Source organism: Dendropsophus ebraccatus, chromosome 2 (assembly GCF_027789765.1).
Source record: "Dendropsophus ebraccatus isolate aDenEbr1 chromosome 2, aDenEbr1.pat, whole genome shotgun sequence".
Classification (NCBI taxonomy): Eukaryota; Metazoa; Chordata; class Amphibia; order Anura; family Hylidae; genus Dendropsophus; species Dendropsophus ebraccatus.
Genome location: NC_091455.1, coordinates 171,785,943 through 171,810,092, shown reverse-complemented (window position 1 = coordinate 171,810,092; position 24,150 = coordinate 171,785,943). Strand labels below are relative to the sequence as shown.

At 42.3% G+C, this 24,150-nt stretch overlaps 1 protein-coding gene across 5 annotated transcripts in view; it reads left to right on the top strand.

Moving 5' to 3' along the window:
- CHN2 (chimerin 2) overlaps nt 1–24,150 on the top strand; it is a 286,428-nt gene that overhangs the window by 110,062 nt on the left and 152,216 nt on the right. For 2 of the 5 annotated variants that reach the window (XM_069958724.1, XM_069958727.1), the window contains exon 2: nt 15,679–15,717. In XM_069958724.1, the coding sequence (XP_069814825.1) occupies nt 15,679–15,717 (39 nt within the window). Of the gene's footprint in view, nt 1–5,424; nt 5,444–5,689; nt 5,713–6,249; nt 6,270–15,678; nt 15,718–24,150 lie in introns of those variants that run through there. The other 3 variants (XM_069958725.1, XM_069958722.1, XM_069958726.1) reach the window with 3 other exon arrangements.

Here is a 24,150-nt window from a genome sequence, read left to right as displayed (position 1 = left end):
AGAGAAATAAAATGCTCTTTAGGTCGAACCCCCTTTTGGCAAAAAAAGTTTTCAATCCTATATAAACCCTTATCCACCCACCACTGAAACTGTCTAGACTGTATCCCCGGCGGAAATTCTAGATGGCCAAAAATCGGAGCAGCAGGCATGTGTTTAGAGCTGAGACCAAATGGTTTGCGCAGCCGATCCCAGAGCGCCAGTGCGGAAGAGAGGAGCGGGCAGAGAATTGGAGGTCTATTACGCATAGGCATCTACGGCAATAAATCTATGGGAGTCTTTGGACAAGCTTGTGCCCCGAGCTATCGAGATCGACTGAGACAGATGGCCTTTTATGTTAACGTGGGCGAAGGGAGCAGAGTAAAGTCCATGGAAAATCGTGACAAACCTTAGAGCCAAATCCCCATCGCTCAAGAACATAAAATAAGTAATCCCAGTTTAGAGAATCGAAAGTTTTATGTAAATCCAAAGACAAACATAAAGCTTGTTTGGAGGAAGACTGGGCCCATTGGGATTGCACTAGATAGATCAAGTCTATAACCCTCCTTGTTTGGTCAGCCGCTTGCATATTAGGGACGAACCCTACCTGATCTGGATGAATCCAGGCCATGGTTTGGATGTAATCACGCCTCTATGGGTGTGATTTACAGCTCTTTGTCTTACCATGTCACTAGCGCCAAAGTATTAACTCCAGAGGACATGCACAGTACAGCCGCACCCTAATAGCCTCCGACTCCCACTGCCGAGTCCAAGGCTATTTCGCACATGTGTAGTACAATAGGGTGCAGCTGCACTGCACATGTCCGCGGGAGCTAATACGTTGACATTGGTACGCGCTGCTAGGATGGCCTCTAGGTGACGCGGCATAACAAAAAGCGGTAAGTCACGCCCATAGTGGCAAGATTACAGCCAAACCATGGCCTGGGACCATAAGTAAACATTCAGGGTTCACCTGACAGGCAGCCAGGCTATACAGATACATTTCCAAAGTTTGTTAGAGAGAATTAATAGCATTACTACCTTTTTTAAGTGATTAGATCCCTTCAATGTTAGTCATATTTTATACAATTGGTTAACATTTTTGTAAACCAAGCCACACGCACACTGTTCTGGGCTATGACAGAGATGCTGGTGTTCCTAAATGACTTAATGGGTAGTGTGATGATGTCATTTGTGCAATAAATACCCCCCCCCCCTTCCCCCTGGGGTTACATGGGGCACAATCTGTCACCACTGCTTTCTATAGTCTGCATCTCCTGTATAATATAACCAAAGATCAAAGATAGAAGCTTCACCCGTTTTGTATCTCATCCTTGTCTATCAGCAGCGTTTGCTGCAGAGTTGCATAATTCATTTGTTATATCGGGATAATACAGGCATTTGGTTTCCTTCTGTTGAGAATTGGGCTGACAATCTGCAGTAATATCCATAAAAACACTTGGAGGCATTAAAGATCCGTTCTATCATCCAGTAATGAGGCAGCAGATGTTTTCTCCATTACTCAAGCTACACATTTGATTCTGCAGCTCTCCTCAGCCCCATGTGCTAAGTCTTCGGCTCCATTCTATCAGACATATCATACTGTATAATAATCTATAGTGTTATGATCGAAGAGCGTGACCTGAATATGAATTGTTTCGCCTGTTGGGTTAAGACATTGGCGGTGCTAATTCAGGTCAGCGGGGGCACCGTATAAGAAGTCGCCTTCATTAGTGCTCAGTAGTATCCTCAATTACGGACTCTTTTGTCCTACGAGGCTTGAGCTGGATCCGCTCGGTTTGATTTTTGTTTTTTAATTCCGCACACTTGACATAGGTAGAAATGAACAATAGCCATAAATGTGAAAATCAGTATAGATCATTATCCCATGTATTAGCACATCCAGGTAATTATTTTACTTTGTTAATCCATTCACGTAGCCGACACCTCCTAAGGAGCCTGAATACACTTAGGAAAGCTTCTCAATGCAGAACGCCATGTCTCGTCATCTCTGGCTGTGTGTGTGTTTCTAACTTTCATTCTAACCCCCAGGCTCTTATTTATCATTAGTGGGGTCCCACTGAATCAGCTCACGAGCCCCCAGGATATAGTTTTCAATTACTGATTCACTCTGCTTAAATTACCGTAGGAATTGTATCTTCATTTTACTGCTGTTATAGACCTGTTTTTCTCAATGATGCTGAGCTAAGTACCCTCTACTCACACAAATGACATAAAAGTACCCCAAGGCTATGATCATACATTATGCTGCCTATTGAAAGCCTAGCATGAGCACATTGCCAGTAGCCCGCTACGCCTACGGTAGATTGAAAACTTACATTATTAGAGAACTTTTTCTGTCTGTTGGCAACCAAACCTTTTTTAATACGGCTATTATATAAAGGGTTTTCTGTATTTCTGGTAATAAAGCGTGCAGCAGTCGTGTCCTCAGGTAAATTTTTAGGATAAGCTGTTGTGTGGGTACATGGCAGGAAGCACCAGTTTTCACCAGTTTTACCTTCTGCAGGCACCATCTCTAATTATCAGCTGTCCCTAAACTAGTGACTGGAGATTAGATGCTATGGTGTGTCTCATACACTGCACACTCAAAGATGGGAATCCAGCTTACCTGTATATCTATAGCACACCCTCAAAAACAGCAGCAGCATGGAGGACTGTATTGAGTAGTTTAAGGTAGGGTTAATACCCGAGTTGTATTTCTCATTGTCAATGGAGCCGAGGAACAGTAAGAAATGATGCCAGGAGACCTATTACGTGCTGGAAACAGTACAACAGCCTTTATTGACTATAAAAAGGTCTGACAAGTTTTGGCATGGTTTCCCTATTTTTGACAAAATAAAGCAGAATGGTATGCTATTTTATCTGGTATTTTTACTAAACCTGTTTACTGCAACTGGATGTCACATAACATACATTGGACATTTGACTGTATCTATACAAGCCATTGAAAGGCTTGCACTACACTACAAGACAGCTACAGGTGTTCCATTGACCTCATACACAAAGGCTATCATGGTACAGAGCAAGAAAGCAATGGAATATGGAAGGGAGGACCACCATATTCTTTAGTGATTCCCATTTTTGCTTGGAGTGCAAAGATAGCTGGAGATTAGTCTGGAAACCACATGGGCAATGTGATAAAGAATCTTTTAAGATAGAATGTTAAACTGGTCCTTCTGCCGACTTGGAATGTACATATTGTTGAATCTGTATTTATATTCGCATCCCTTTTATAAAATATTTTTGTAAATTTTTTTATAAAATAGTAAAAATAAAGATTTGATTTTTTTTAAAAAAAATGGTCCTTCTGCCAGGATTACGGTGTGGGGTGGCATAACATACAGTGTCTGGACAGCTGTAGTCTTCATTTCATGTACATTAGCAGCTCAATGTCACATTGGCTCGGTTGTGGAACCAGTGGTAGAACCTCGCCAGCAGCAAGTTCAGCCGTCAGTGTAAGGTGTATGGAGGCTTCCCAAGTCTCCACCAATATCTTAAAGATAATCCAAGATCACAAAGAAATAAGCTGTGGCTTACCCCTTCACGTAGGAAACGCATACATTTTCAGCATGGCCTCATGTGCAGGGGGAGGACGGGATAGAGAACTGTCAGCAGGGCCAACAGTTATTGAAAGTGTATAGACACTGTTAAAAAGTAAGGTATAGTGATTATACATTATTTACTCAGGTAAATAGTAGATCTGGCTTTTAAGACACAAGAAGTCATTATCTGCAAGTGAGATCCGTGTGTCTGCTGATGTTTTTGTTGTTTGTGTTGTTTCTATTTACAAATTTTTGATATGTCAAAGAATCGTGTCATAACCTTTGATTAGTGGGAATCTGGTTGCTAAGACCCCCACAGAGCGCTGAACCAAATGAGGAGAAGGGCTCAGCTAGTCGCTGTCTCTCCTTGCCCTCTTCTGGATTACCAAAGACTGGATAGACAGTGCTCAGCTTTTTCCCCATTTGTTTTAAAAGTCAGTGGGGGTCTCAGCATCCAGACTCTTACTGATCAAAACTTCTGAATGGATTCTACGATATGTCAAAGGTTTTGTGCAGTGATAGATATTAAAGAGGTTTTTATATATATAGCAATATTTAACCGATTCTGTTATGTTGGAATGCTGATGGGTCACTGTGACGTACCACCTAAATGCAGTGTGAAACCAGCCTAACTACCAAAAATAACTATTTGTAGGATAAATAATCAACTCCTCAAAGCAGATTATTGATCTGATTGCTCGGATTTGTAGTAGTTACAAGTAGAGATAAGCAAAAAAAATTGCTTTGGTAAACGAAAAATAGCAAAATTGGAACGAAAATATGCAGTATCAAGTACAAAAATAACTGACGCTAATGCATTAGATGGGATCCCCAAGTGCCAGTCTTTTTAGTTTATAGTTACTTAATGTAGCATCATATTGTGTTAATTTTGCTATTTTGTCTTTTAGCAAAGCAAAACTTAAACGAAAATACAGTATACTACAAATTTAGAAAAAAAAAATACTCAGCAGCTTACAGTGGGTATATAACATTGTTGAGGTTAACTAAAAACAGCCCTTGCAGTGTACAAACATGGGGCCATAAGTAGAGACATGAAATAATGTAGTGTGAATAAAATAATATATCATCCAATAAGGAGCAGCAATCAAGTCCAATATGAGTTCTATAGTACTACAGGTGTCAGCTGACCTGGACTGCAACTGTCTATTTGATGAATGGTGGGGTATTTGAATCCCCCGTGCCCTGCTCGTATATCTAGGAAAGAACACACAACACATACTGTTGGTACCGACAGGCACCTCCCACCAGTGCTGATGGAGAAAGCTTGTCCCAGGGCCATCTGCGGGGTGCGCTCCTTTTTAGCAACTTGATGCGGTTCCCGGTGATGCTGCTAATGATACAGGAACAAAGAGACAAAAAGGTAGGAGCAATCTAGGAGCAGACGACAGTAACAAAGTCCTGGCTACAACAACCAAAACTAGACGGTGCTCACTATGGGCTAAATGGTCCATTAAATAACCTTGGGGAGGGACAAGCTATAACATCACCCACACAAAATTAAAATCTGTCATGTATTAATCCCCCAGTAAAAAAAACAAAAGTACAAAACCGTACTGTATCGCAGCAGATTTGATGATGCAGATTCGCTGCGGATCCTGTACGTGTGAATGCACCCTAAAGCAGACTTGCCAAACTGTACGTGTATGACAACATTATCTCAATCTTAACCCTCTGCATTTGACTCCCAGCAGCTGGAGAGGTTAGATGCTGTTCTAGGGATACCAGAGAAACATAGATACAGCCTATGGCTCCCTAGGGTGGCATTCAGCTTCTCCAGTCAAATGCCAAACTCGAACAGTTTGGCAAGTCCACTGAACATTACTAAAAAACAAAAATAAAACTGGAGTACACGTGGTCCGTAAAAGTCAATTGAGCTGCAACAGGTAGGTAGCACATTGTTGGATCATCCTAACAATGGCTGACTTCTGTTAACAGATGTAAACATAGCTTTACTATCACTTTATTATGGGAAACTTCCTAGAGGAAGTCAGAAGAGGTTTGATGCTTATTACTTGTCTGCATTAACAATCTTTGACTTTGTACATAGTGCCTGCAATGCACCATGATTCAACTTGACAGAATTCAGAGCGTGTTACCATGGCAACAGCAGACATCTTTTTAATCAATCACAGACACTTCTCCCTCCATCATGGTGTGTTTACTACACTTCACTGCTCCGCTTTATTCTTTATTTTAGACAATATTTCTTACCGTAGAAGATCATGTTATTTTATATGAATGATGACTTTTGTGGGATTAAAGCCTCTAATTAGAATATATCATTATAACTTGGGCTCAAAACAATTGAAGATACCACAGAAGATAATATCCCTGCAGCCCTTGTTAAACGATAATCGGGGCGTTTAATAGGCCCAGATCGGCGCTCGTTTACATCTATTAATGGCCTTCATCAGCCCATGTAATACTACTCTTAGAGTTAGAACTGTTGCTTATTGGTGGCTCTTCATCTGGCTCATAGGCAGAGAGATTGAGCTTGGCCTCCTTATGGTGTCCATATGCCATATAGCTAGAGTGCGGTTTTTTTTATAGCAGTGGGACAGGTTGGTAATCCATTGCCAGGACATCTCTGGCTGCATTTATATACCAAGGCAACAAAAGTTGCACACCAGTCTTCAGAGACTGGTGAAGTTTTAGAAGCCACTGCACTCAGTAGGGAAAAGCAAGAAGGACACCGGGGAGCGTGAACAGGTAAGTATAAAACTTATTATTTACTATATAAAGCCAGGGCTGCATTGTTAAAGTGTAACTGTCATTTAATAGTCACTTCTTATCAATCAAGTATCATTAGTACAAGCAATTTTAACAAACTCTGTAAAAGCTTTTATTAAGCAAGAGAGTACTGTACTCAAAAAGCAATTTTACATTTTCCCCCTTCACTTCAGAAGGAGCAGAATTTCTTTGTCCATTATGGTCTATGGAGGGGGAAGGGGGATGAGTGAGCACGGAGAGGAGAAAAGGCAGCCTTGCAGAGCACATCATCCTGCAATCTTTGCTCACCAAGTTTCCAGATCAGTACTGACTTTTCTGACCTGTAAATCCAGCGTTTTATCTGCCCATAAAGTCTCCAAGCAGCAGAGCTACTTGTCTCCTCTTCCTTCTCACTCATCCCCCTTGTCCCCTCCCCACTCCATAGGTTATAATGGACTCAGCAAACCTGTCTTCACTTTGCTCCTCTGTAATGAAGCCAACTTTGCCTGATAATGATCAGATAAGAAGGGGGGAGGCTGCAAAACAGCTTTTTGATTACAGAAAGCGTTTTTTTTTGCTTAATAGGGTTTCTTAAAATCATTTGATTTGTGCGGAAAAAAAATAAATGACAGCTACAGGCTATGTTCACACAATGTATTTTTTCGTATTTATACGGCTATTGTTGCAATTTGCAACAATGGCCGTATAAATTTATAAAAAATACGTTGGCCGGGCATCTATGGGATCTCGGCCGGAGCTTAAACACATAGGGGGACATGTATTATGCGGCGAAATGTTTTTTTTTCGGCGGAAAGTGCCGATTTGCGAATGATTTTAAACGCAAATGGGCGATTTGCGAATAAAATATTCGCAAATCGGCACTTTCCGCCGGGTGCGCCGGGGGGGTATTTGCTCGGGTGTGAAGGGGGCGGAATGGGGCACGATTAATTATTTTTGTATCTTAAAGATACGCCGAAGACCTACTCCAGTCCTCAGCTGGCGTAGGTTTTCGCCCGTGTGCACAGGATTTATGTAGAGGCAGTCCGCCTCTACATAAATTCCTGGAGTGCCAATACAATACATACAGCTCTTGCTGCACAATAATTGAGCTGTATACTAGGCTCTGTAAGGGAGTGCACATCAGTGTTTGCTTACCCATCGTATCGGACCATATAATATGGCCCCAAATTTCTGCCAGATTACACCTTATATCTCCAAGAATAAAATGACTTGGAAGTTGAAATCCAGCTGCCTGATCCTTTTCTCCCCCAATCTGACATTAGGAGAGTTTGGAGGCCACATATTAGATGATTGACTGGTTCTGCTGGGATTGGTGGGTTCAACATACGTTTATCTGATGACATGTCAAAGGCTTTAATTGGTCTGTGTCTGTTAAGACCCCCAGCTGGGATAATCACGGGGCTGAGGGCTCCTCTCCCGTATCACCCAGTCTTGTTGTAGGAGATAGACTCCATACGCTTGCTATAGAACCTGTCTCCTACAACAAGAAGGGAAGAGCAGTGAGCTTAGAAGAGGAACACTCAGCTAAGTACTTCTCCCAGCTGGTCATAGTGATTGATGGGGGTCTGTATATGCATAGACCCTGACCGACACAGAAACAGGTTGTTACTTGCCCTAGAACTTTTTCCTGAGTGATGCGAGCACAGAAATTCAAGGCCGATCTTTTCTCACATGTTGTACGTCAGTAATTGATTTAACATTCTGATTCGGCACAACATTATGCTCTGTCGGATGCAGAAAAATATCGACTTGGCAGGTGAAGAAAATCACGTGTAATCAGTATTTTCAAGCAGCTTTTCTACTTTACTGAAAAAGTGACAAGACAGGCAGGGCGTAATTGGATTTAGAGATTGAGGAAGATAAAATGATGCGAGCAGTAAATATGTGTGTGCCAGCAACATGCCTGCGATTTATTTACAGATAATAAATTAACCAGATGGAAAGGAAAAGAATGAAGGTTTAAAGGGGTTGTCTGGGGACGAAAAGTCATTTACTTTGTTTTAAAACATGTTTTATTGAGAATAACTAATAGATTGTAATCATGAAAGCTGCAGCGTTCTCACACATGTGCGCCAGCCCTGGCATCTGTAACCTCTACTTTCTAGTTGGTCTCGACATAGCAAAGTGCTTCCTCCTGCACTGTGCCAGAGACATGCTGGTAGGGGGGCTTGCTGTATGGCCCAGTTTATTAGCTAATAAACCCCCTTTTCTGTCTCTGAACCAACCTTAGTAGTACAGGGGACTGGTTTCTTAAGACAAGACCATATTACTAGCACTATAGATAATCCAAGCCAAGATGACTTAATGGAAATGCACTGGGTAAATCTGAAATTTTAGTTAATGGTAATTTCAACTGTAGCAACTAGTGTCAGACAGCTGCTGCCAAGGCAAATAAGGTCATGGGGTACATCAAGAGGGGCATACAATGAGGAAATAGTTCTAGCATTGCACATATCACTAGTCAGACCGCACAAAGAATTCTGAGTACAGTTTTTAGCCCTAGGGCATAAGAAAGACAGATTAGAACTAAAGCGGACTCAAAGGCAACTAAAATGACCCAAAAAGTCTTTCCTTTTGGAGAGAATTTTGGCTTGCCATATACCCCAAGTCAGTCCTGTAAGACTCCTAGTTAGGGTGACTGACTTGAAGGGAAAGCTACCTTCCTAAGTTGGTGTGAGAGCTAGTTTGCATATCTTTTCTTCCGTATGTAACATTGAGGAACTTAAAGGGGTTATCCAGTGCTACAAAAACGTGGCCACTTTCTTTCAGAGACAGCCCCACTCTTGTCTCCAGTTCAGGTGCGGTTTGCAATTAAGCTCCATTCACTTTAATCGAACTGAGCAGCCAAACCCCGCCCCAAGCTGGAGACAAGAGTGGGGTTATCTCTGGAAAAACGTAGCCATGATTTTGTAGCGCTGGATAACCCCTTTAAGGTCCCCATACACTTTATAGTTTTGTCCACTGTACCTGTCACTATGAGGTGTTTGGGGCACCCCTGAACAACCAAGACAGATAATGTCATGATAGGGGTTGCGTGATGAAAAGTCACCATCCAACCCTTTGTTCTTGAAGAGATAAGCCACAGCTAGAGCTCACTGGTTTAACCCTTTTCTCCCCCATAGAGAACAGAGGAACAATTCATTTGTGATTAACATGCCCGTGAGAGATAAGTTTTGAAATCTGGGACACATTCAGCATAAGTTGGTCAATTTGTAATAAGAGTTGCTAAGAGTACTCGGAAAACAATACAGATCTATGACTTCTAAGAGATGTCGTTTGCTGTAATATACTGTACATAATCTCGGCCGTAATCCAGCAATCTGTACAGGTCTTCAGATTTTGGATATAAGCAGGAATCCTTTCACTGTCAGCAAGTAGAGATGGTAGGAGCTGGCAGGTGTGGGAAAAGTAAGAAAGCTTCCAAAGATAAACATAATTTAGTTTTATATTAAGAAAATACTAAGTGAATGAACAGAAGGGAAATCTAAATCAGTATCAGATCAGTATTTGGTGTGACCTCCTTTTGCCTTTAAAACAACTTCAGTTCTTCTAGGTAACCTGCATACAGTTCAGGATGGAACTCAGCAGACTCAGTAATGGTGAGATCAAGGCTCTGTGGGAACCATATCATCACTTGCAGGACTCCTTGTTCTTCTCTATACATAAGATAGTTGTTAGCGACATTGTCTGGATGTTTGGGGGTCATTGTCCTGGTGCACAAAAAAGATTATGAACCAGATGCCTCCCTAAAACCTTTGCACAGTGATGTGTGATAGAAATGTTAGTGACACTTTCCATCATTATATAACAATTTATTTGTTACCTCTGAGGTCCCTTTCACACATTTGTTTATGCAGACAGAATAAGGACCCATTGTTTCCTATGGCCCCATACACACATCTGTAGGTGCAATGGATCCGTGTTGGATCCGGGATCCATCTAGTAAAATGAATGGGTCCACACAAATGCTGTCAGTTACAGATGCACATCCCAAAGTACTGTCTGTAGTTGGGGGTCCGCAAGCACAGACCGCACTACAGATATGTAAATCGAGTCTATGTTGTCGGGATTCTCAGAATTCTGTATGCTTGAAGGCGTTATCCAGTGCTACAAAACCATGACTACTTTTTACAAGAGACAGCTTTACTCTTGTCTCTGGTTAAGGTGTGTTTTGCAATTAAAGGGGTTATCCAGCGCTACAAAAACATGGTCACTTTCCCCCTACTGTTGTCTCCAGTTTGGGTGGGGTTTTGAAACTCAGTTCCATTGAAGTAAATGGAGCTTAATTGCAATCCACACCTGAACTGGAGACAACAGTAGGGGGAAAAGTGGCCATGTTTTTGTAGCACTGGATAACCCCTTTAAGCTCCATTCACTTCAAAGGAACTAAGGTACAAAACCTGCACCCAAACTGGAAACCAGAGTGGTGCTGTCTCTGGAAGAAAGTGGCCATGTTTTTGTATAAAACACAGTAATCACTGAACTCAAGGAGAACAGCGAAAAAAATTCCAATGAAGTACTCAATCAAGAGTCTCCACTGATGCCCCCAAAAATGTAAATATGCAAAACAAGAGTCCGTGGAGCCTCAGTTACGAGTCTCAAAACACGGGATAGCCAGATATCTCTAGCCTGTTGCCAACGGGGTGCCTCCATGATGGGGAGAGCACCACACCACCCTGATAAATAACCCCTTAAGTCCCACTCGGTTGCGAGTATTGGAACATAGACAGGGAAACAACAGGGTGGCCCCTTTTGTCAATGTCTAACTCAAGGTGCGAGTATTGCGATCATGACAAGGGCTTGCAAAGGCAGGCTTCCACCCACAGACAGCCGTTTCGGGGTTTTTGCCCCTCGTCAGTGTGGGGTAGGATTCTGGCTAGTTGGGGCAATGAAAAATCAACCAACAAAACACAGTAATCACTGAACTCAAGGAGAACAGCGAAAAAAATTCCAATGAAGTACTCAATCAAGAGTCTCCACTGATGCCCCCAAAAATTTAAATATGCAAAACAAGAGTCCGTGGAGCCTCAGTTACGAGTCTCAAAACACGGGATAGCCAGATATCTCTAGCCTGTTGCCAACGGGGTGCCTCCATGATGGGGAGAGCACCACACCACCCTGATAAATAACCCCTTAAGTCCCACTCGGTTGCGAGTATTGGAACATAGACAGGGAAACAACAGGGTGGCCCCTTTTGTCAATGTCTAACTCAAGGTGCGAGTATTGCGATCATGACAAGGGCTTGCAAAGGCAGGCTTCCACCCACAGACAGCCGTTTCGGGGTTTTTGCCCCTCGTCAGTGTGGGGTAGGATTCTGGCTAGTTAGGGCAATGAAAAATCAACCAACAAAACACAGTAATCACTGAACTCAAGGAGAACAGCGAAAAAAATTCCAATGAAGTACTCAATCAAGAGTCTCCACTGATGCCCCCAAAAATTTAAATATGCAAAACAAGAGTCCGTGGAGCCTCAGTTACGAGTCTCAAAACACGGGATAGCCAGATATCTCTAGCCTGTTGCCAACGGGGTGCCTCCATGATGGGGAGAGCACCACACCACCCTGATAAATAACCCCTTAAGTCCCACTCGGTTGCGAGTATTGGAACATAGACAGGGAAACAACAGGGTGGCCCCTTTTGTCAATGTCTAACTCAAGGTGCGAGTATTGCGATCATGACAAGGGCTTGCAAAGGCAGGCTTCCACCCACAGACAGCCGTTTCGGGGTTTTTGCCCCTCGTCAGTGTGGGGTAGGATTCTGGCTAGTTGGGGCAATGAAAAATCAACCAACAAAACACAGTAATCACTGAACTCAAGGAGAACAGCGAAAAAAATTCCAATGAAGTACTCAATCAAGAGTCTCCACTGATGCCCCCAAAAATGTAAATATGCAAAACAAGAGTCCGTGGAGCCTCAGTTACGAGTCTCAAAACACGGGATAGCCAGATATCTCTAGCCTGTTGCCAACGGGGTGCCTCCATGATGGGGAGAGCACCACACCACCCTGATAAATAACCCCTTAAGTCCCACTCGGTTGCGAGTATTGGAACATAGACAGGGAAACAACAGGGTGGCCCCTTTTGTCAATGTCTAACTCAAGGTGCGAGTATTGCGATCATGACAAGGGCTTGCAAAGGCAGGCTTCCACCCACAGACAGCCGTTTCGGGGTTTTTGCCCCTCGTCAGTGTGGGGTAGGATTCTGGCTAGTTGGGGCAATGAAAAATCAACCAACAAAACACAGTAATCACTGAACTCAAGGAGAACAGCGAAAAAAATTCCAATGAAGTACTCAATCAAGAGTCTCCACTGATGCCCCCAAAAATTTAAATATGCAAAACAAGAGTCCGTGGAGCCTCAGTTACGAGTCTCAAAACACGGGATAGCCAGATATCTCTAGCCTGTTGCCAACGGGGTGCCTCCATGATGGGGAGAGCACCACCACATTTTTCAGGGTGGTGTGGTGCTCTCCCCATCATGGAGGCACCCCGTTGGCAACAGGCTAGAGATATCTGGCTATCCCGTGTTTTGAGACTCGTAACTGAGGCTCCACGGACTCTTGTTTTGCATGTTTTTGTATAGCTGGATAACTCCTTTAAGAACTCCCTTCCCCACCCCCACCATAAAAAGCTGGGATGTAAAACGTACATCTATCATTTACTATTCTCTCTGGGACACAAATACTTCTCCGTGGTTTATCTGGTACCAAGTATTTACAGCAAGTGGACATCTTGGCAATGAAAATAAAATTGTCAGATGGAAAAACTTCAATGTTGTTTATGCTTTTACTGCCCGTTCTTCACATTAAAAATGAATAAACCAGGAAACAATATATTTACTTTGGGCTGACCTGGTCCAGATTAGAGAAGGATCACCTGATCACAGCAACCTGAGAGGGAAATACGTATATGTCAGGGCTGGAGCTTAGTGTAATTTTGTGTGAAAAAATGCATGTACTGTATGCAGGGAATCATACAGTAGATACTCTGTATACCTATAGAGTCTCATAGAGACACTCTATTCTGTAGGAGCATTGCTGTTGGGAAATTTACAGCATGCAATGTAATGTGAAAATAAAAAAAACGTGCTTTCATATACAGTAAGATACAGTATGCAGCTGTGTGTATGAGGCCTTAGGCTATATTGCTAATACTCTCAAGAATTACACTTACAGCATTGTTTCCAATCAGCGAGACCAGACTATATCACTGATAGAGATAAGGATCAACACATGGTTCTGTATGGGGAACGATAGACAAGACATATTCTGCATAATTTGGTCATTTTGTGATACAAGCCGCTAACAGTACAAGGATGTGTCTCCTTACTTACAGTATGTGGAAAGTCACCCTTAGTCGGCACGTAGGGACCATTAGTATAGTTATTACTTTGGCTGCTTTTTTCAATGCGTAGAGACTAAATATAATTTGAAAACAACAGTGACATATGGATTTAATCTTCGGCTTTGTGCACAGCCTGCAGTGGTCCGAAAAACCTATCCATCTAGTCGTCGCCGCCGCATAACTGGCAGTAGCCATGAACTGCATTGGCTTAATATACATGTCTTTGTGGAATCGTAAATAATGATATCCATTTCTACAAGTAAATTACATTTGGTGACTGTGTACAATAATGTGCATGGAGTATACAGAAGCCGACTTAAAACAGAGAGCTTTACATTAACTGAAGCTCATTTTATATAAAGGGCTGATTGTATTGCTGTTCAAAAGTAAAAGACGCACTTACTCTTCAGAGATGGCTGCAGTTTTATTAGACCGGGTGTCACCACCAGGCAAATATGGGCAAGGGCACACTGACCTTCATATGCTCATTCCATTCTGGGTCATATGGTCATTGCTTGTCAAGGTGAAATTGATATAGACAGGGTGGATTCAATAGCTTTGTTGGCCAATAGCCTACAATGCCTAAAGCCTATTTAGTTTCTGATGATGCGTTTACACAGGCAGATTTATCTGACAGATTTTTGAAGCCAAAGCCAAGAACAGACCATAAACAGGGAACGGGTCATAAAGGAAAGACTGAGATTTCTCCTTTTTTCAAATCCATTCCTGGTTTTGGCTTCCAAAATCTGTCAGATAAATCTGCCTGTGTAAATGCACCATTAGTTTTCAATGAACAACGATCATCACCTGTAATGGTGTGTTTACACAGGCAGATTTATCTGACAGATTTTGGAAGCCAAAGCCAGGAATGGATTTGAAAAGAGCAGAAATCTCAGCCTTTCCTTTATGACCCGTTCCCTGTTTATGGTCTGTTCCTGGCTTTAGCTTCAAAAATCTGTCAGATAAATCTGTCTGAGTAAACGCAGCATAAGTGTGATTGGAGTTTTGATTACTGTGACTACTGGGCACCCAGCTGGGTACTTTAAAGGGGTAGTTAAAAAAAATCTTTCAAATCAACTAGTGCCAGATTTGTAATTTACTTTTTATTAGAAATCTCGTCTTCTAGTACTTATCAGCTGTTGTATGTTCTGCAGGACGTGGTGTATTCTTTCCAGTCTGGAGACCAGGAGAGTAGGGATGGTCCAAACCTGCCGAGGTTCGGGTTCGTATGAACCTGAACGCTCGGCAGCAGATTCCCGCTGTCTGCCCGCTCCGTGGAGCGGGCGGATACAGCGGGAGTAACACCTGGAAAACTGGAATACAGCCTATGGCTGTGGCTGTATCCCAGTTTTCCAGGCGGTCCTCCTGCTGGATCCGCCCCGGAGCGGGCAGACAGCAGGAATCATTACCGAGGGTTCGGGTTCGTACGAACCTGAACCGAACTCGGTTCGGACCATCCCTACAGGAGAGGTTTTCTATGGGGATTTGCTACTGCTCTGGAGAGTTCCTGTTACAGACAGAGGTGTCAGCAGAGAGCACTGTGTCAGACTGTAAAGAATATACCACTTCCTGCAGGGTATACAGCAACTGAAGTACTGGAAGACTTTGAGGATGGGGGTCCCATTTCAGTGAGGCCGCATGTATACATGAACATGTGGGCTGCCATTCAGTTCAACTCTGTGGGCCTAATAAGGATAGGCACATATTGTACTCCCCAAGCCCATAGGGTTGACATATAAGTCCTGTTGTCATCATTTGGTCCTGGAAAAGAAAGACACACTTTCCATGGGTTATCTATTGGCCCTTTAGAAGAAAGAACATATCAGAGTGACCATTTACCAATGCAGCTGTATGTAGTCCTCAGAGTTATTACTGTTATTTGTTTGACATGTTGGTGCATAATGCAGGTGTATTGTTTTCCGTATAAATGCTTCTTATCAATATGTCTGTCTTTCTAACCTGAAGCGGTTCCCACAGGATAGGCATGAATTTGATAATCTATTCGCTTCCCAGCACAGTCAAGTAATGGATTGATTATTTTTTTTGTAGATGCGGAGGAATACCAGCCCCCTATTTGGAAATCATATTGTAAGTATTACCTGAATATTATTTATCTCCTTCCTGTCTAGACTAAGTGTATATCTGTGAATCCTAGAGATAATTAATGTTAGCATTTTGTTTATACTGAATGAGTACAGTTATTGGGTCACAGTGTATTCTCTACACGGAGTCCTCTGTGGCCTGGTATTTCACTATAGCATTGCATGTGCTGTGATATGGTTTGGGCTGCTCACAGGTTTAGGCTTTATTTACATGTTCGTAGTTCTCTTCACAATTGTGACAGTACTACAGACCACTTAGTTGTAATGTCCCATTAACACATCCGTATGTTTTGCCACAAAATATAAAAAACAGTACGGACCCACATTGCGTCATAGATCACTATCCTTCAATGAATAGGTCCGTGCACCATGGACAACTATGGACGTGTGAATATAGCTTTACATTAAGCAATTGCCTTTCCAGGGTCCTAAGAATTCCTTTACACAGATACCACCAGGACTTATGGCAGAGCAGAATGATCAGTCATGCAGAATATTCATACAAGTTTTTATCAAGTGAGAAGCGAGAACACATGCCAACTCACCATAATAATCATTCGTTATAACTTGTATCTTATTGATTGAAACACAGGCTTATTTAAGTTTAGGAGTCCAGTGGGTGGTTTCACTCAAGCAATAGCTGTCAGTCAATTAGTAAGACTCCTAAACACAGAATAAATAGGCTATTAATATTTTTCCACATCACTATATTTAATCTGTTGATCTTTTCCTGTTCTACAACATGTTGCTTGCAGGTAAGGGTGCTTTTTCAATGTAACAGGTTCCCCTAAAAGTGTTAATGTCGGTATAAAAAAAACTTTTGACATATCAGAGAGACATTCCGATAGATAAAGAAGAAGTCCAACAGCACCTTGTGGAAGTAAAATTTCAAGTGGCCACTCAGTGGTAAGGTAGGAGGCACGCTGGAGGCCCACTATCATTGTGGTGGGCACTATACCCTTTGAAGTGCACCTCTGTTCACTCAGATCCAGACTGATCAAAACATGTGACATATCTCTCTGATATTGAAGAAGATTTCCTACAGCATCCGTATTAAAGCAACGTGAACTTATGTCAAGACAAAGACCCTATCCCTGGGTCAAGCATTGTACTCCTCTACCCTGATATATAAATACATTCACTATGGACGCTGTAGGATCAATATTAACTTAATATCAGAGAGACATGTCACATGTTTTTATCAGTCTGGATCTAAGTGTACAGACCCTGACCGATTGGGATTGCGATCCTCTCCCAGCTCTGTGTGATGGGATGAGTCAGACTCATATTGTAAGGGTGTTATTACACAGGCCAATGAAGGCCCGATAATAACTGTAAACGAGCGCCGATGTGCTAGATCGGCGCTCAGTTTCTGGCCCTATTAGACGAACCGATTATCATTTAACAAGGGCTGCAGGGACATCGTTACTGATGTCCTTGCAGCCCTTGCTTAACTTTATACACTACCTGTCCAGGCTGCAGGGCTCCTCATGCGGGCCCTTCCCTGGGTTGTCATAGGCTGATCGTTGTATTTATTACACGGAGCGATAATCGGCCGAATCGAGCGGTTTCGGACAATCATCATTCCGTGTAATAGTACCCTAAGTCTATGAGGCTGTCTCTTTTTTTTTTTTCTCTCTTTAGGTCGAATATACATAATAAATGAAGTCTTATGAAAGCAGTCGTCCTGTTAGCAATTTCTTGTGCTACTGATGGAAATCATGTTCCATTTTATGTTATGTTAGTAGCATTTGCTTTATTAGTAAAATATAATAGAAGACACAGTATCACAGTGATGGCATTCTGTAATAGAGTGAAAGTCCATGAGTCTGGCTTATTCATGAGCTGGGAGCTTGCCCACCCACCAGGCTCTGATTGACAGCATCTGTCTCATAGCGTGGATGCAAAAAAGATGTCAGTCAGAGGCTGGGGAGAGGGAGAGCTCCCAGCTCATGAATAAGCTGGCCTGCCGGTCTTGCCGCACTCATTTACATAATGTATTTGTAGATCCTTCATGTTATTTTGATGCAGTTTTACCCATACAGTTATTATGACTGATACAATGCTATACCCTGCTGAGAGTGTTTAGCTCTCTAAGCAGAAAATTGTGATGTGCCCTTTTGATACTATTTTATGATAGTATTGTTCCCTAGAAAACTTTTGGGTTGAGTCTTACAGTACTCTTATTGCTCTATGTGGATGTACACTAAGGGTCCATTTATATAAGGGATCAGTATGGCATTGTGTAACCAAGGTATTCTCTAATTTGGTTTTGAAGGAACATGCACATGTTTCCTGTATGTGCTGCTACTATGTGAGTGAGCAAACTTGGTGTGTACAGGAATCCTTAGAGTGCATTCGTATATGGTGGTAATGGTGCTACATGGTGGTGCACGATTACTGCACCACAAAATACACATACAGATATTCCTACCTAATAACACAGGTGCTTGCTCAGATGATTGATCTATCATCACTCACTCAATCTGTGGCACCACAGATACATGTTGCCACTAGTGGTGGGTAAACTAAAAAAAACGTACGGGTTTGTCTGAACCTGAGCGTACATCATTTGACTCTTGGTGGCTGGAGAAGTCGGATGCAGCCCTATGTCTGCCAGGAAAACATGGATACAGCTGTAACGCCTGAAGTCGTGGATCCACTGGATCGTCACTAGCAATGGTATTAACCGCACCAGGGAGCGGAGTCTAAGGGGCCGCTGGTTTTCACCAGAGCCTGCCGCAAGGCGGGATGGACTTGCTGCGGCAGGCGACCCCCAGGTCGCTACCCCTGGCTTGGTTGCCAGTGACAGCAGGCGAGGCGTGGCAGGAGCAGTAGGCAGAAGATAGTGCAGGCAGAGGTCTGTAGGCTTAACCGCAGGTGGCAGACAGTACTCAGGAACAATGGGTAAGCAGCGGACAGGGACTAGGAACAGGGACTGAGGTCAGGAACAACAGGGAGCTGGGCCAAACGCTATGGGAAGCATGTAGAGGCTCCAACACCTGTGGTGGGGCATGCTGGGATTATATAGGGAGTGACCAGAGCAACTACCAATTAAGGGCGGACTGGCCCTTTAAATCTGTGACAGCCGGCGCGCGCGCGCCCTAGGGGGCGGGGACGCGCACGCCAGGCAAGCACAGGGAGTGACAGGAGCGGGGCGGGGTAAGGCGCCCCCTGGGGCCGAACTAGTAGCAGCGCCGGGTCCCTGCACATGGACCCCGGCGGCTGCATGGAGAGGTCGCGGCGGTGGCCCGGAGCACGGGATGCCGCCGCGGCCGTGACAACAGCCTATGGCCGCATCCAACTTTCCCAGCCACCAGGAGCAAAATGCAGAGGGTTGGGGTGTGAATGAACCTGAATGTTAGGTAAGTACACTCATCACTAGCTGCCACCTCTTTTGAAATATGAGCGGTGTGAGTTAACATGTGTATACACTGCTCTCCAGTAGCTAAACGCGTTCTCAAAGACTGGATTATTTTATGGTCAAAACACATGATCAGGTTACTTTGCAATTACTTTGTGGTTTGTAACTGTATTTAATGGCAAATATGTGCTGTTATTTTAAAACAAAGGCTGTTGTATTGAAATAATGGCAGTTATTTACCTTTATATGGCGGCCATCCACTCAATTACAACATTATGTGAACAGAGCCTTTCTGTGTTTTCAATCCACTCCTGGTTTTGATTGCTATGAGAACCTGACATGAGGACCAAATACTGCCTGAAATATACATAGTGTGAACCCAACCATAAACTGTATGAGAGAACTTTATGGCATTTATTTTACTACACCAAGGTTGGATGAAATTTAGTCATTGGTGCCCATTGGGAGTTACTGTTCAGTACAACTAATACAAGTGTATACTATCTACTTTATATTAACCCATAGCTGCACCAGGACGTTACTGAACGTCCTCGTGCCGCTATGGGAGTTCAGAGGGGGGTCGCGCGGCGACCCCCCTCTGAACTGCCGCGACAGCTGCTTCTAAATACTTGCTCATCTCCATCCCTGGTGGTCTAGTGGCGGCGCGATTGCGGGGGGGGCGATCCCCGCATTCATCCCGGGCCGGGGTCTGCGCCGTAATGGCGCTGATCCCGGCTCGGCATTCTTTTGCTTTTGGCTGCAGCAGCCAAAAGCAATAGAACACCGATCTCATGGATTCATGCAGTATAACTATACTGCATGGATCTCTATGAGAGATCAGAGTGCATATACTAGAAGTCCCCAAGGGGGGCTTCTAGTATATGTGTAAAGTAAAAGAAAAATGTATTTTTAATAACACAAAATCCCCTCCCCTAATAAAAGTCTGAATCACCCCCCCCTTTCCCCATTTTATAAATAAAAATAAATAAATAAATAAACAAACATGTTTGCTATCGCCGCGTGCGTAATCGCCCGAACTATTAATTAATCACATTCCTGATCTCACACGATAAACGGCGTCAGCGCAAAAAAATCCCAAAGTGCAAAATTGCGCATTTTTAGTCGCATCAAATCCAGAATAATTGTAATAAAAAGCGATCAAAAAGTCTTATATGCGCAATCAAGGTACCGATAGAAAGATCACATCATGGCGCAAAAAATGACACCTCACACAGACCCATAGACCAAAGGATAAAAGCGCTATAAGCCTGGGAATGGAGCGATTTTAAGGAACATATATTTTCTTTAAAAGGTTTTAATTTTTTACAAGCCATCAAATCAAATAAAAGTTATACATGTTACATATCGTTGTAATTGTAACAACTTAAGGAACATATATAACAAGTCAGTTTTACCCTAGGGCGAACGGAGTAAAAACAAACCCCCTCAAATAAAAAAAAAAAAAAAACATTATTTTTTTTTCAATTTCACCACACATATAATTTTTTTCTGGTTTCCCGGCACACTTTAGGCAAAAATTACATCTGCCATAGAAAAGTACAATTAGTTGCACAAAAAATAAGGGCTCATTTGGGTCTCTAGGTGGAAAAATGCAGGTGCTATGGCCTTATAGACACGAGGAGGGAAAAACGAAAACGCAAAAATGAAAACTGGCTGTGTCCCCTAAGGGTTAAAGGAGAAATACGGCCAACTACTTTGTTTTTTTAAGGAAAGGGGTGGGGGACATAATAATCAGTTCTTACTTACCTCTCCCTGTGCCTGCCTGCCATGGACCCCTGCCAGGAGAAATTTTCCCCAAGTTGTGAGGACTAGATCCCCTGGGTTGCAAAAATGCTGGTGGACTGGCCACTCGGCCAATCAGTGACTGCAGCGGCGTCCCGTCCTAGTCACTGACTGGCCAGTCAATCAACCGAGTCGTGATGTCGGCTCTGGTTGAGATCCCCGGGCCAGCCGGGGTCCCGGAGCGACAACCCGGCACTGAAGAGGCACAGGAAGAGGTGAGTTAAAATCGTTTTTTATGCCCCCCCCCCCCCCCTGCCTTTAAAAGTACTTGGCCAGCCTTTTTTTTTTTTTCTTCAAAGGCAGGGGCATGGAAAAACATAAAAAACCCCGCCCCTACCTTTAAAACTAAAAATTACTTGGCCAGATTTTTCCTTCAGTTTCAGTTCAGTTCAGTTTGGCTTTTTAAAAAAAAAATTCAACAAGAATGTAGGTGTTCCCCCCTCCCCGCAGACTTGTAGGGTAGGGGTTTAAAATGCCAGAAAATGTTCATATGCATATTGACATTTTTTTTCTGAAGTTTTTTTCCCCCCCAGTTCTACAATAGAAAACCTTGAATCACATGATAAAGAATCAAAAGGGGTAGTATGTAGTGACCAAAAATAAAATCTCTTGTTGCTAGAGGCAGAGTCCTGCCTGCAGCAACAAGAGTGACTGACAGAGCAGAAAGCCAATGCCGCTTGCTCTGTCAGTCGACTGTATTTAACTATAAGGGCCCATTAGGAGCCCTTATGGTTAAATACATAGGTACAGGAGCAGACTATCTTCTGCTTAACCCCTGCTGCACGGGCCCCATAGCAGCTGCCTGACCTGCCTGTATGGTAGCTACTCCCCGGACGTGTCTTTTTTCAATCATTACTAACTGTAACTCATACTAACTGTAACTCAAATGAATTGACAGGCTTATTGGGATTTAGGGAAGCTCATTTTTGGCATACAGAAGAGAATGTTTGAACTGAGGACTCTCAGTTTTTCTAATCAGACACCTCCTATACTGGTGGTGTGACTACCAGCCATCAACGTTAGGTCTGGTGGTTGTTTTACTTTAATATAAAGCTGTAATCTACTGAATAAGGTTCTGATGAGGAACTTTGTTCTCTGTGACAAATAAGAACAACATCTTTATATCATTACCATGCGTCAGTCATTCCACTATAAGTAATCGCCAAGCTTTATAGAAAGATAATGAATAAGGTAATGTTATCATTGTCAGATGAGACATTTACACCCAGCTATAATGGAATGGTCCAGGTCCTCCGGAAAACAATTATCCCTGTGTTACCATAGAGATACAACAATGATGCTCATTTGTGTAGTTTTCTATTGTCCCTGAACATTAATGTTTTCATAGTGAAGCACTTTCCTGTCGAGCTGCAGATCGCTGCTCGGAAACAATTATGTCTCAACCATCATTGGAGATCTTGCAGGGAGAAATAAGACGAATAGCGCTTAGTCGTATGATTCACCTAATGACTTCTCCTCATTATATCATTTTCTACATGGCCGACTATGACATCCAGCCTTGTCATTCATTGTGACATGTCGCTGACTACATAGGTTCTCATACAAGGTGTTAGAAGATGCATATGACATGAGGCCAAGTCTGAGATCCATGGTGGGGATTTCTATTGGGTTCCTTAGGCCTACAAGAAGAAATTATTCTGAGAGCATGTCTCTACATTGACCCTACGTTGCAGTGTAAAGTTTGTTCCCATTGGATACACAGGACATTCATGAATAAGGCCAAGTAGGTAGTGTGAGAATAAACCCTAGTGGCAACTGAATAGCTCCAAAGTAAGGTTGTTTTTCTGCAAGACCCATTATATGTTAGAGCCAATTGGTGATGACCAGCAGTATTGTAAATTCAGCACTGCAATACATACAGTAATGCATTGCAATTCTTTTGTGATGTTAATTGATGTTTTCTCCACATTAACCCAGATTTACTATTGCAAAAAAAAAAGAACTTTATTTGTGTCCAAAAACATGTCACATTTAGACTTTAAAAAAATGTTAAGGGAACATACCCTTTTACTTTTTAATGACATTTAAATTCCTTAGAAATTATAGGAGAAATGGATCAATACCTTACCAGTAAACTGTTGTAAAAAGTTGCCAATTTTTGCACACCACTGTAAATTTTTGAGCAATCTTGTACTTTTTTATATATATATATATATATATATATATATATATATATATATATATATATATATATATAAAACACATAATTTGTTAGCAAATAAGCAATTACTGACAAGTTTGCAACAATGTTAGACCACTGACACTGATGCAAGGTTGCATTGACCAGTTATGATACATTGTAATTGTGTTGTGTAGTAGTGACTGTCTTCCCATATTACATGTTATGTAACTCAAACCTTGCCCAGAGCTCATATTCTTAGTCTAATCCCCACTGTTGTACTGGTTATGCCCTGGTCCCTGCCTGGGGATGTGCTGTCATGCAGGAAAGGCCTGGTGAAAAGTAGTGGAGGCAGGTTACTTCATAGGAAACCCATGTAAGAAGATCATTAGGTTAGAATAAATAATATGTCCACATTTTTGTGGCTCTGTACAGTAGTATATATATATCTAACAATATGTCCTTCACATTAAAAATGTTATGCACCACTGCTCTTGACGCACATGATTTTTTTCTAAATATATATATTCCTGACTGTGATGTATCATATTACTGCTGAAACTGTACAATACAATCTTTGAGCATCCAGAGGAAAATGCAACAATCATAATTTCCCCGATCTGTGGTGGGGAAATAATCTGGATAATTACAGTATGTCTTCCAATCCAGCCGACTCTGGACAACATCCCTGCAATAGCTTCACTCATTTAAATGATTATATTTACTGTCCGTATCACAGCCATGCCTTTAATCTTTTACTGGTATTAGACTTAATATAAAATATGTGCAGTAGACTAAATCACTGTCCTGTTTTATTTTATGCTTTGTTACTGATTACATGAACATCAATAAAAAGAGATTTGCTTAATAAGTAAATAATAATATATACATAAATAGATTATATAGTTATCTCTATGTGCATATAAACAGATTCATAGCAAAGTCTGACTTCGATCTGACTTTGATCTTCTATGATATATAGTAAAATTATGAAAATCGGCTAAGCTACGGCTCCATAACCACCCCCGGTCATAATCTGCAGAGGGGTTAAAGGAGAAGTCTAGCGAAATGTTTTATTAAAGTATTGTATTGCCCCCCAAAAGTTATACAAA